The following is a 12,593-nucleotide window of genomic DNA, read 5'->3' on the forward strand; positions in this document are numbered from 1 at the left end:
ACATTGTGTCTCATTTGAAAACTTCAGGGCCAGCTTCAAGGACCTTAGAGCATTTGTCTTTCAGAAAGAACCTTCCCAGGTTAGGTTTGAGTGAGTAAATATTATATTTGTAGTTTAATGAAGCCAGCAGCCTAGTCCTACCTCCCAGGAAGGGTGGGGGTTCTGCAGAGGAGTTGGGAGGATTGTCACTTTGGTCAACATCCATCTCCAAGGCCCACATGACTGGGAAGAGCTTCAGGAATACGAATGGGGTCCTTACCCATACAGAATGCAGACTGCAGTTCCATGTGCTAAAAAGGAAAGAAAAGCATCTGCTCTTCAGACAGGCCCACTGTCAGTGGTTACAGGGAACAAAATGTGCCTTGTCTATGTACAGGCTTGTTGCTACCTGTTTGTCTCTTCCTTTAAAGAAAACCCCTCAGCATCACAGCGTTCCTGGCGAACAGCCAAGCCCAGTGTCAGGAGAGGGTGATGGGCGCACCTGAGCCCACTCCCGGGACTCCAAGTGCAGTCACACAAACTGAAGACTTTATTAAATAAGCTCCAAAACTATGTACAAATCAGAGGAGTAAAAACAATAGTTATTCAGCAAAACATGTCTGTAGCAGCCAGCAGCACTGTGGTCCAGGCTTGAGGGACTGCTGCAGCCAGAGCGCGAGAACGCCACGCTCGCTCCCGGGCGGCTCTGCAGGGACTGTGTCTACCCTTCCACGTCCAGTTTCCAGAACAAGCCACCTCTCATTCATGACCATCCCATTCATTTCCCGTTCCTTTCATACACATGAAACACACGGCAGAGTATATACTAATAAGCCAAGAGCTTTATTGATGCAGCAGGCACTTTACAATGAACCCAAGAGAGCCCACCTTCTCTGGGAGGTCGGGGTGTCTGTACAAACCCTCGGGGGTTTCCGCTTCAAAAAAACAAAAAACCAAGCTCTCCCTTTTACCAAAGCCCTTGGGTCTGCACCTGCCCAAATCACCCCTCCCTCCTTTTAAACAGGCAGTGCACACAGGTACCCCTGACCAATGCGGGCCAGCCACTCTGGTAGACAGTCACAATGTCAGTTCTGCGTTACTCGTGGACAAAGGCATAGACTATCAGATCCTGCAAAGGATTTATGAAAACAGTAAGACGATCTCTCCCTCCACCTTGAAAATAAAACACACTTCAGCGGATGCATGTCCTGAAATAGTTGACTTGGGAGTTCCTAGGCAGGTGGTCCATCGTCAATCCCTTCTTCGACAGCCTGTGCATCCAAAATTCTTCTCGAGGTAACATGAGTCTCTCTTTTTTTTTAAACAGTCTTTCTTGCTGTAAGAACTCTTATAATGGAGCCTAGTCCTCCTACTGCTAACGCCTGTAGGGGCAGCAAAAGAAAAGGTGTCAGTTGAGACCTGGTTGGCCAAGGGGCTCCTAGCTTCTTGCCAGAGGAGACGGGACTACACTCCTGACCATGTCACAGACCTTCTGAAAAAGGATTCCTGGGAGAGCCGAGTTAAGAGGTGCCAACAGGGCCAGCATTCGAGGGAAGGAGCCCTGTCCTGGAACAAAGGGTCCCCAAAAGCTGCTGGCTCTTTAAGGCAGGAAAACTGGGCTTGAAACACTGTCACCAAGCTCACACGGAGCCCCCTAGTTTCCCTTTGACAAGCTCACTGTATCCAGGCACAGCCCTAGGCCCTAAAACACACCCTAGCCCATTGCAGTGGAAATGTCCACAGACTCATGCACCTGGCTGCCATGAAGGGACCAGAGAGCGTGGCCCCCCCAGACCACTCCGAGGGCTTTGCTCAGCTCCCAAGCACCATGGCCACCCCTATTACAAAGCCCAGGAGCTCACCTTCTGGCAGAGCAGGCAGAACACCCACCAGCAGGACCAAAGGCCACAGTCCAGCCCAGGCCTGAGGCTGTCCACGTGACTGACCCCTCAGTTAAGGGCCGCTCCCTTAATACTAGGCAGAGCCTTTCACGAAGGACACTGGCTTGACAAGAGGCCCCCTCGTCTTGTACTAAAACAAGCAAAGGACAGGCCCAGCTTTTCCAGCTTCAGGAGGATGAAGGCCCTATTAAGAGACTGCCAAGGTATCTACCACTGCCCCGCCTGGCCTGGTGAGGCTGAGGCTGGAGCAGGAAGCCCTCAGAGATAACTGGAGGGCTCAGCCTGCATCTAAGGCCCACAACCGCCACCTCTGCCAGCCCAAAGAAAGCCCCGCCACCAGCAAGCCTGCCTGAACCTCACCAGCCAAGTTACAGGCCCCGAGGCCTGCCCGGCACAAACCTGTAGCTAAAGCAATGTCAATGACCAGAGACAGTAGACCCCCACCATCCTTGGGAGAGGTAAGTGCTCAGGTGTCCCAGGTTGCTTGAGGAGTGGCCCTCATTCTCACAGGCCTATCAGACCGTCCTGTCTGTGTTTGGGATTGCCTGGCCTGTTGATCTGAACCCTGGGCTGGAGGTGAGCCAGTGGGCAATGTGTTCACGTACCTTTTCATGCCACTGGAGTAACACTGCGCTGCTATTTTCTGTGGGCTTCTCAAACCCTTTATAAATGTACTTCATTAGCAAGTCAATGCCATTTCTGTCCAGTGACTGCACAGCCTGCTCGATTTCGCTGCTCTTAAAGTTTGTAAGCACTTTCAGCACCACGCCCTGGGCCCGCTCCTACAGGGGAAAGAGAAAGGGAATGAGGCCTAGAGCCATGGCCCAGGCATACCCACGTCCCACACTGCAGGCTCTGAAACACGAAGTAGTCAGAACTCATTAGGAACACTGCCCAATATTAATTCATTTGCAATGCTTTAAAAAAAAAAAAAATGTTTATATATATATATAGTGAAATTTTTTTTTATTAAGTTTCAAAGTATCCCAAAGTATTCAAAGCCAATGATTTATTCCACTTATCCGAGGGGAAATAAGCAGTTTACTGGGGAGAAGAATCACTATTTCTGATGACGCCAGCAAGGCCTTAAACTCAACTCTACAGGTCTCCATATTTAAAAAACAAACAACAAACCCCCCACACAGCAAAAAGCAAGTTTCCTTGGCTGTACCTTCTGTGCTCACTCCCAATGGAACAAAGGAGCCATTCCCCTCCACATTTGAGAGGTGCAGCCATTGATTAAATCAAAATACCATCACAAGATAGGAAAAAAGCCAGCTCTAAAGAGACCCTTTTCCCTGGACCAAATTTTAGATAGCCTCACTGATGAGATTTTAGGCAGCCTAACCGATGCGGTCTGCCCAAGTGTCTCATCTCACCTAGTTTTTAAGAGGCAGAAATCATAAAAGCACTGAAAATCCTTATGCAAATAAAGCCTATTCAGTAGCTTATAAAAGCATAACCACTAAGTCCCATGTGGCAAGCTAATTTATAACTCTGTTCATCAGGAAGGGCTGGGCTGACTTCTTACCCCATGAGGCCTTGGGGAGGAATGAACGTTTCTCTGGGGAGTGTGTACTACAAACACTGACAGCTCTGGTGTCAGGGGCGCCAGGCAGCTTCTGTGGAAACAGAGGCCAGTGCCAGCTCACTTCCCTGGTAGAGATTCACTGATGCAGAGATGAGACACATGCTGTCCAGAGCTCCGGGGAGCTCACGCCCCGGTCCCAACACCACCCAGCAGCGCCACAGCTCGACCCCCTTTACCTTCACGGCTTGATTCTTGGTGTTGACAGGAGAGTTCCGCAAGGCTGCGTGAAATGCCCGAAGCATGTCCCCTGTGCACCGGCACCAGTTAAGGATGGCTCGCCTCAGCATGTCCATGCTTTTCTTAACAAACTCATTTCAGAAAGAGCTCAAGAGGGTAGAGACAAATGGCACCTTATCCACATCTAACCCCCCCCAACTGTGGCTTCTGGGTGGTCACAACCTGTTTAGAGGGCAGTCTATAGCTCTCAGAGAAGGCAATGGCACCCCACTCCAGTACACTTGCCTGGAAAATCCTCTGGACAGAGGAGCCTGGTAGGCTGCAGTCCATGGGGTTGCTGAGTTGGACACAACTGAGCGACTTCCCTTTCACTTTTCACTCTCATGCACTGGAGAAGGAAATGGCAACCCACTCCAGTGTTCTTGCCTGGAGAATCCCAGGGACGGCGGAGCCTGGTGGGCTGCCATCTATGGGGTCGCACAGAGTCGGACACGACTGAAACGACTTAGCAGCAGCTATAGCTCTCCTGAACCACACAGAGGGCAGAAGGGGCACCTCTGCCAAACCTCTCCTTCTGCGGCCCCTAAACCTTCCCCTTCAAGCAAGTTGGACATGGACTCACTCCCTCCTGGAAGGAGGAATAAAGTTGCTGCCCCAGCAGGGTGACTTGCAGCAATATCTGACGAAGCTGGTTGACATCTACTTAGCACTGGCCCCGTATCCCCTGCTGGACCCTCATGACCACTGTGTGAAGTTATCATTTTCATCTTTTCATTCTCCAAAGGGAAAAACGAAGGCACAGATGGAGGTCCCTAATTCTTAATCCAGTGTGTTAAACTATTAAAGAAATTAAGATGTGCTAAAACTTTTATCTTCCAAGACCTACCCAAGTCAGTGAGGTCCCAACGGAGGGAAACTTAACAATCTCAAAGAACCTTCTGCCAAGAAAACAAACCAACCCTCCCCTCCTTGTTCCCCAAACCTTAACTGGAGTCCTGACACATTCTTTTCTGAGCTCTGAATATCCAGCACGCAAAAGAAAATTACAATCTGGGTTAGGTCCCCAAAGGTGACACCTATTTTAAACTGAATTACATCAGCTGACTTTCATTTCCTCATCGGAAACATCAGCTTCAGCCAAAAAGCTTCAAAAATAGAACAAGAGGTGGCTTCTGCCCAATCGGGTCTCTACTCCTGTTCATGCAGTGATACCCACATGTGAACAGCCAGAGCCTCCGGAGCAGAGCCGAGTCCCCAGTCTGCCCCACTGTGGCCTCCATCTTGACTGAGTTGGGCCTACACACCCAGGGTGGAGCCCCCTAGCACCCTGCGGGGCTGTGGTCCACCTTGCAATTTGAGAGGCAGCTCACTCTCTCACACCCTGCACCTGTCAGCTTTGGAATTCCTTTGTCCCAGCCAGGCGCGGGCCAGTCTGATATCAGTCACTGATAAAAACTTCTACCTCAGAACTCTTTGTGAATTTGGCATCCCAGAGCAATAAGCAGAGTCCCAGTAAGCTTAAGAGGAACCATAACTGGCACTCTCCACTAACCAAGCATGGTTGGGAAATACAGTACTTCAGAAGATGAACAGGTAAGGGTAGGGTAACAAGTCCACAGAGGCAAAAAGACTGACTGCCCTGGAGTTAATCTCTGCAGCATCCCTTTGCCTATCATTCACTGTAGTGTTGAAGGGTAGGAGCCTTCAGCAGCTGGGGGAACTAGGGAGCAGGGAGGAGCGTACAATCTATCAGGCTGGCCTCTGTCTAGGAATAGCTTTAGGCCCTTCCAGAAAACCGGCTGTGGAAGCTGGGGAATGGTGCCCAGATCCTAGTCTCCTCTAGATCAGGGTTTCTTAACCACAGCACTAATGACATTTTAGACCAGATGACTGATGTGGGGTCTGTCCTGTGCATCTTACAATATTGAGCAGCACCTCTGGCCGCCACGCACTAAATTCTAGTGGCACACCCCGCCACATACCAAACTGTGATGATCAAACTATCTCCAAACATGGACAAATTTCCTCAGGGGAAGGAGACACTGCAAAATCACTCAAAACTCGGCTCTGGACAGATCCTCGCTCCAGAGGACCAGAAGGTGCCTCAGCAGGAAGAAAAGGAACCAAGTCTCAGATATGTGCCCAGGTGTTTTCACATGTCATCTCATTACTGCCAACAGTTCTTTGTGACAAGAATCATTATTCTGATTTTAAAGGCAATGGATCTGAGGCTCAGAGAAGAAAAATGATGGCTCAAGGTCACAAAGCTAAGCTGTCCAGCTGGCCTTCAAACCCAAGCATGCCTGACTCCGAAGTCAAGCTCTTTCTACAACCCTCTGCAGCCACTCCCCCCCAGACCCAAGCGGCATGCCCAGGATACCTGCTGTGGGTCCAGTACTGTCCTGAAGCCTTCTGGGATGCTATCCAGTGATGCTCCCATGGAACCTGTAAGCCCAGCTACCAAGGTTCAGAGAGGGTAAGTGACCTACTCAAAGTCACACAGCTATAGCATGACTGAGTTGGGTCTCTGTGGGTGCACAGCCCATGCTCTATTTCATCCATGACTTGCTTCCCTGTAACAGAATCAGGACAGGCCTACTCCCTACATTCTCCCACTCCAATCAACCAACCCCTATCCCTACTCCCCCCACCTCTGTTCTAAGACTCCTAGAAGCCTGCTCCACAGTTCAATAATCTAATCTAAATCCAATACCTGGCACATGGTAGGGGCTCAGCAAATATTAGCTCCTTCCTCCTCCCTTCCTGGGCCCCACTCAGTTCTCATTTGCTAACCTCTCTTTCCCCAATCCCAAGAGGTACACTCTCCATGGTAACAAGGTTTCTGACACTGCCATTAGTGGAGAAACTACCATCCCCTGATGTGCTAAGCCTAGGCTTCCAAGCAGCCTCAAGGAACCTATCATGTCAGGAGTGTACCAAGAGGTGACCTTCAACAAGTCCCTGCAGCACTGGGACCAAGACAGCAGATAACCAGACCTTGCGCTCCCCTACTATAGATGATCCGGGCCACAGGTCTGATGCTGGAGTCCTTTTGACAATGCCTGCCCATGAGCCGGGTTCTGCACCACACTGCAGAATCAACCTTCCCTCATGGGGGCCGTTCTCATGACCCCACTTCACCAATGGGGAAAGCACGGTGATCCTGACGGGGCAGGAAATAACGAGCTTGAATCCCCACCTTTGAAAATACATTTCTGTTCACACAAAGAAAGGCTGAAGGTATTTGTTTCAAAGGCACATTGGAGGAACACTGAAGGACTCCTCCCAAAGGCAGTGAATGGGTTCGACTTCCCAAGCTGAGTCAACTGATAAAACACCCAGAACCTGATTTATATACAGTACAGCCTGAGCCTCCAACCCTGTCCTGGCCAGTAAGGGGGAGGGGGAGGCATTTCCTGTAACACTATTTGAATAAAGAAAAATTCTTCCTGTGAGAATAAGTCAGTTTCCTGTGCTCAAAGTGCTAAAGGACCAAGCAGGCTGTGACAACCACCTCTATTTTTAATCTTGTTTTCTAAACGCCTGTTTTCTGTGACCACAAAACAGTCATTTTCAGTCGTAGGTCTCTACTTTTACATCTCACTTTATGCTGCTTGGTTTTTCTTAGCTCTAAACAACTAGGTTTTTTCCACTGCTTCCTGCACAAGGCTATCGGGAGGAGGGAGCCAAAACTCACTTGTTGAACGTGGCTGAGACCACTGAGGTCCAAAACCCAATGGTCACAGGAAACTAAGAATAGGTGAGGAAGAGTGGCATTAAGCTGAAGGGTCAGAATGATTCTGGGGTGCGAGGTGAAATCTCAGACCTCAGGGCTGGACTAAGGCTGCAGCCTTCGCTCCCCCTTGGGTCCTTTCTTCCCAAGAACTGCCATCTACCCACCTATTTTCAAGTGGTGCTGCAATCCAGCCCGAAAGGACTGTGCCTGGGAGCCGCCCTGGCTGCTCAATTACTCAGCGGTGGCTCACCTTGGCCCCTCCCGGCGATCAAGCCCGAGTAAGGCCCCGTTTCCTGCATGAGAGGGATGGAGTGATTGGGGGGGGGGGGGGCAGGAAAGGGCCAGCCTAAGGGGATGGAGGGAGGAAAGAGAGGCCCCCCGGCGCAGTGAAGGGCCTGCGGGGCTGGAGGTCCGTCGGGCATGCTCTTGGGGCCGCCGAGCCAGCCAGCCAGCCCACCAGGATCCAGGAGCCGCGTGGGGCCGCACTGCTGAGGGAGGGTCCAGGGGCCCAGGATCGGGACAAGGGGTCCCGGGAGCAGGAAAAGGGGAGTGGGGAGGCCAGGTGAAAGGGAAGGGAGGATGCCTGGCCTGAGGAGAGCCAGATCGGAAGGGAGTTGGGAGACTGACCTGGGGGGTCCGGGGGTGAGAGGAGCGGAGAGGCCGGCCTGAGGGGCCAGAGCCAGGGATGAGGAAAGTAGGAAGGCCAGGCCACAGGGGAGCCCGGGCTGCCGCGCGGGGGAAGGATATTGCCGCAGGAGCCCGTCCACCTCGCTAGGGTCCGGGCCTGGCTCTCCCGCCGCCGCCGCCGCCTCCTCCTGCTCGTCCACGAATTTGTTCTCATCAAATTCATCGATGTCCACCCGACGGAAGCGCGAGGACAGCGTGTTCCGGGCCATGGCGGGGGCTCAGCGCCCGCTGAAACGGCTACGCTCCGGAGCGGACCTCCACTCTACTCCGCTCAGAACCGGCTCCGGCTCGGGGGCGGGAAGCTACCGCCCGGCACCTCCTCCACCTCCTCCGCGCGCAGCCGCTGCCGCCCGCCCACTTCCGGTTCTCGCCGGAACCGGAAGTGCTGGTGGGAGGGAGGGGCGGGGTGCGTCACTTCGGGAAGCACTGGGAGGCGGACCTGGAAGTCTAACCTGTGGATCGCTGCTGGGCTAGTAATCTTCATGGACTCTCAGTTTCCCCTTCTGAGGAGCAGGCGGCCAGTCCTCCGCAGGCCCAGCACATAGATGCCACAGCTGCGCTCGTCGACTTCCCTCCTGCACCCGAGGAACCCCTGGGCCTGGAAGGGGCCAGGGCGGGCATAGTCGCGTATTCCGAGTGTCATCTCTGCCCAGACTGAGGGGTCCCGAGGCCTCCAGAAGAAGGAGCCCTGCTCTGCCTGTCGAGTGCTGGTTAGACTTCTGGGAGAAGACAGCTTCGAGCTGAGGCCTGAGGGATGAGTAGTAGTTGTTATGCCCCGGGAGTGATGTGGAATGGGAAAGCCTAAGTCTCGCATTTGAAGACCCTGGGACGCCACCACACGGAGCTCAGAAGAGTATGCATCTGACTTTATTGTTGTAGTGACCCTATTGTTAATGGACTGGGAGACTTTCAAGATGTTTAAAATGTATCCAGGGTGCTGACAAGACAATGAAGACATTTGGATTTGAGTGTGGCGTCCCGCTTGTGTAGCAGTCTCCTTGACCCGCAGTGTAGGGGGCGGGGATAGGGGAATGACCCTGTGACCACCATCCTGGCAGGAAGGGCGAGGTCCTGGGGATTGAGAAATCTTGCCTGGCTGGAAAGGCGTATCCTGGAAGGAAAGGAATCCACAGAATCTGAAGTAGGGCAGAGTCAAGGACAGCTTTGTGGGGTCAAGATTAGGTGCCTGGGCTGTTGCTTGAGGGGCTCTTGCTCAGTCGTGTCCGACTCTTTGCGACCCCATGGACTATACAGTCCATGGCATTCTCCAGGCCAGAAGGGATAGGCTTCCACCCACTATCCCAGGGTAGCCTTTCCCTTCTCCAGGGGATCTTCCCAACCTAAGGCTCAAACCCAGGTCCCTCGCATTGCTGGGGGGGGGGGGGGGTGATTCTTTACCAGCTGAGCCACAAAGGGAAAGTGAAAGTCGCTCAGTCCTGTCCGACTCTTTGCGACCTCATGGACTATACAGTCCACGGAATTCTCCAGGCCAGAATACTGGAGTGGGTAGCCTATCCCTTCTCCAGCAGATCTTCCCAGCCCGGGGATCGAACCGGGGGTCTCTTGCGTTACAGGTGGATTCTTTACAACTGAGCTATGAGGGAAGCCACAATGAGCCTTAGCCTGAGACTACATTGGGTCTTTGTTTTCATATAATGATATTCCTTTTCGTAAAGACCAGTAGTTAATGAAATGTGACTTGGTTTTCATTTTTTCGAATATTTCTCATTGAACTGTCTACAGATCAAAAAATGTTGCCCGACTAAGGTGCCACCTAATATTGGGTGCTAAAAATAGATTCCTGCAGGGAAACAGGTGCTGAATAAAAGTCTCAAGGGTGCTGGGAGACCTGCCTATCAGCTCCATACCTTGGAAGAAATCTGTGACCCAGGCAGGCAACAAGCTAACAGAAATTCATATCCCCAGAACATTCTGATCAGAAGGAATTTCAAACCAGAAATGCTCATTTTGCAAGTAAGGAAACAGCTCCCAAGTAAACTGATAAATGAAATAATGTCACTGTTTATGATTGTGGATCTGTGTTCCAGTCAGTGAGGCAGAAATTTAAAAATCCACACTATGTCAGGGATGAGTGCATTTTGAAGGGGGCGGGAAAACAAAAACATGCAGTTTCTGAGAGCACCTTGGATAAAGTGGTCAAGAGAAGTGTCCCTGAAGAGGTGATGCTGAAGTGGACCTGAAGGAAGTGAAGGATGGAGCCAAGTAAAGGCTCAAACACAGGGCAGGCTTGGTGTGTTCAAGAAAAAGCAAGGCCATACTGGAGCAGAAGAGTAAGAAGAAACAAGATGGAGCTTCCCTGGTGGCTCAGCTGGTAAAGCATCCTCCCGCAATGCGGGAGACCTGGGTTCAATCCCTGGGTTGGGAAGATCCCCTGGAGAAGGGAAAGGCTACCCACTCCAGTATTCTGGCTTGGAGAATTCCACAGACTGTATAGTCCATGGGATTGCAAAGAGTCACATAGGACTGATCACTTTCACTTTCTGAAATGCAAAGAAATCTTAACCTACAAGAAGAAACAAGGTGGAAGAGGGCAGGTGGATGGCAGGTGCTGTAGGACTTCAAAGGTGAGAAAAGGATGTGGTCTTAACTCAGGACAACCCTGGAAATTCTGGGCAGAGGAGAGACATGATCTAACTTCAGTTTGAAAAGGGTCCCTTTGGCAGCTCTACTGAGAATGGAAACCAGAGCAAACGGAGGTGATTTATGAGGTGACAACAATGGTCCAGGAGACAGGCAACAGTGGCTCAAGGTCCAGCAGGTGCCAATAACAGTGGTGGGAAGAGGCTGGGTATTTTGAAGATGTGCTGTCTTAGTTGCTCAGTCATGTCTGACTCTTTGCGACCCCATGAACTGTAGCCCACCAGGCTCCTCTGTCCATGGGGATTCTCCAGGCAAGAATACTGGAGTGGGTTGCCATACCATCCTCCAGGGGATCATCCCAACTCAGGAATTGAACCAAGGTCTCCCGCATTGCATTGCAGGCGGATTCTTAACCGTCTGAGCCACTGACAGAAGCTATAGAATTTGGGGGTGAGTTGGATGTGGCATGTAAGAGAAACAGGGTAGTCATAGAAGAGGCGAGAGAGGATGAGATGGTTGGATGGTATCATCGACTCAGTGAACATGAGTTTGAGCAAACTCTGGGAGATAGTGAAGGACACACCTGGCGTGCTGCAGTCCATGGAGTCAAAAAGAGTTGGACACAACTGAGCGATTGAACAACAACAACAATAAAGTTCAGAAAAGCTGTACACAATCATTAACTTTAATAGAACTATAAACATTTGGAAAATATGATAGCCAAGTCCCTGTGCCCCATTCAACCTCCATTTATGAGTAACCCATGCCAAGAATGCCCTCTGCTTTCTCTTCCCTCCTTCCCTCCATTTCCTAGAAGCCTGCCTCACTGTGATCTGAGACAAAGTTCAATTCAGTTCATCCAACAACTATCCATGTGCTGGGTCTGGAGGTGAGAAAAACCAAACCAGTTGTCAGCTAAGGTTCTGCTCCTTGGGGAACTTCCAAGTTGGATGTGGAGGCAGACATATAAATTTCATTCTAATTCAATATATTTGGGGTTAGAGGTTTGATTGCACAGAGATCAACAAGGGGAGGTTTTGTCCCAATTTAGTCCAAGGCTAAAGATTCATTAACAGAAACCCATAAGAGGATGAGAGAAGGCTTCCTGGAGGTGACATCTGACAGCAACAAGGGGGCAACCTGGCTTTAAATAGAGCTCTAAGACGTGAGTGTGCCTTTGTTAATGGCAGTGGAGTGACACTAGGGCACTGATTCATGCTTGCTGCTGGGGGCAAAATGCAACTGTTCAGTCAGAAATCCTGAGCACTTTGCCTTGTGAAGGGCCCCCTTTAACTTTCAGGGCCAATTCAAGTGTTCGCTTCAACCGGGAACATTAATATCAATGATACTGAGCAGTTGTTATGCATCAGGTCTTGTGCGAAGAGTTTTACATGTTATCTTCCTGATCTTCCTAAACACTACATTTCACAGGTGAGAAAACCGATACTCAGGGGAAGGGATTTGCTGAGAGTCAGCCAGCACTAAGCAACAGAATAAGAATTTGAAACCGGGTCAGGTTCACTAACAAAAGGCCACGAATGCCTTTTCCCCTAAATAACACATGCTGTCATCATAGCTGTCTACCCCACCCCGCCTCACCCACGGTAGACTTTAAATTCCTCCAAGGCAGAGGCCATTGTTAATTCATCTTCTAACACCCTCAACCTTCACCCCCTGGACCCCCCAGAACACTGGCACCCAGCTCAGAGTAGCCCAGCCAGACTGGGCAGCCTGCAAAAGTTTACCAAATGAATGAAAGGACAAATGAATGAATGAACGAACAAATAAATGAGTGGATGAATTCCAGTCTTACTAGTCAAATAGGTTGCCTCTCACCCCAGGGTGCAATTTCCCTACTGCCCTGCGGGAAATAGACCAAATCTAAGTAATTTTCCAGGAGAAATATCAACAACCTCAGATA

The 12,593-nt window shown here is 50.8% G+C and overlaps 1 protein-coding gene across 11 annotated transcripts; it reads right to left on the reverse strand.

Annotated features, from left to right (window-relative positions):
* Positions 1–803: 803 nt before the first annotated feature.
* On the reverse strand, positions 804–8,361 carry ARPC5L (actin related protein 2/3 complex subunit 5 like). Of its 11 annotated transcripts, none has more exons than XR_014081830.1 (7): positions 8,012–8,361; positions 6,029–6,105; positions 3,934–4,036; positions 3,648–3,718; positions 3,412–3,502; positions 2,486–2,662; positions 804–1,361 (listed from the first exon to the last, which is right to left on the reverse strand). XR_014081830.1 is itself a non-coding variant. In XM_081588628.1 (5 exons), the coding sequence occupies exons 1-5, from the start codon at positions 8,278–8,280 to the stop codon at positions 1,299–1,301; spliced, it is 762 nt and encodes a 253-aa protein (XP_081444754.1). In that variant the 5' UTR covers positions 8,281–8,361; the 3' UTR covers positions 804–1,298. The 11 variants fall into 11 exon arrangements, 7 of the variants coding, with proteins under 7 accessions (XP_081444754.1, XP_081444761.1, XP_081444760.1 ...); XR_014081827.1 differs by having other exon boundaries at positions 3,934–4,115; positions 6,029–6,093; positions 7,549–8,361; XR_014081828.1 differs by lacking the exon at positions 3,934–4,036 and having other exon boundaries at positions 6,029–6,093; positions 7,549–8,361.
* Positions 8,362–12,593: the final 4,232 nt, after the last annotated feature.

The sequence above is a fragment of the Giraffa tippelskirchi genome, chromosome 4 (assembly GCF_054371585.1).
Source record: "Giraffa tippelskirchi isolate mGirTip1 chromosome 4, T2T-mGirTip1v1.2.pri, whole genome shotgun sequence".
In the NCBI taxonomy this organism is placed as follows: Eukaryota; Metazoa; Chordata; class Mammalia; order Artiodactyla; family Giraffidae; genus Giraffa; species Giraffa tippelskirchi.

Excerpts from the sequence above, each read along its gene's own strand:
- ARPC5L (XM_081588628.1), bottom strand. The coding sequence starts at position 8,280 with ATGGCCCGGAACACGCTGTCCTCGCGCTTCCGTCGGGTGGACATCGAT. Across the intron at positions 4,116-8,011 it reads CTCACCCCCGGACCCCCCAG|ATGGCAGCCCACCAGGCTCC; the intron begins GTCAGTCTCCCA and ends GCGACCCCATAG. Across the intron at positions 2,663-3,647 it reads CCAAGAATCAAGCCGTGAAG|GAGCGGGCCCAGGGCGTGGT; the intron begins GTAAAGGGGGTC and ends TTTCCCCTGTAG.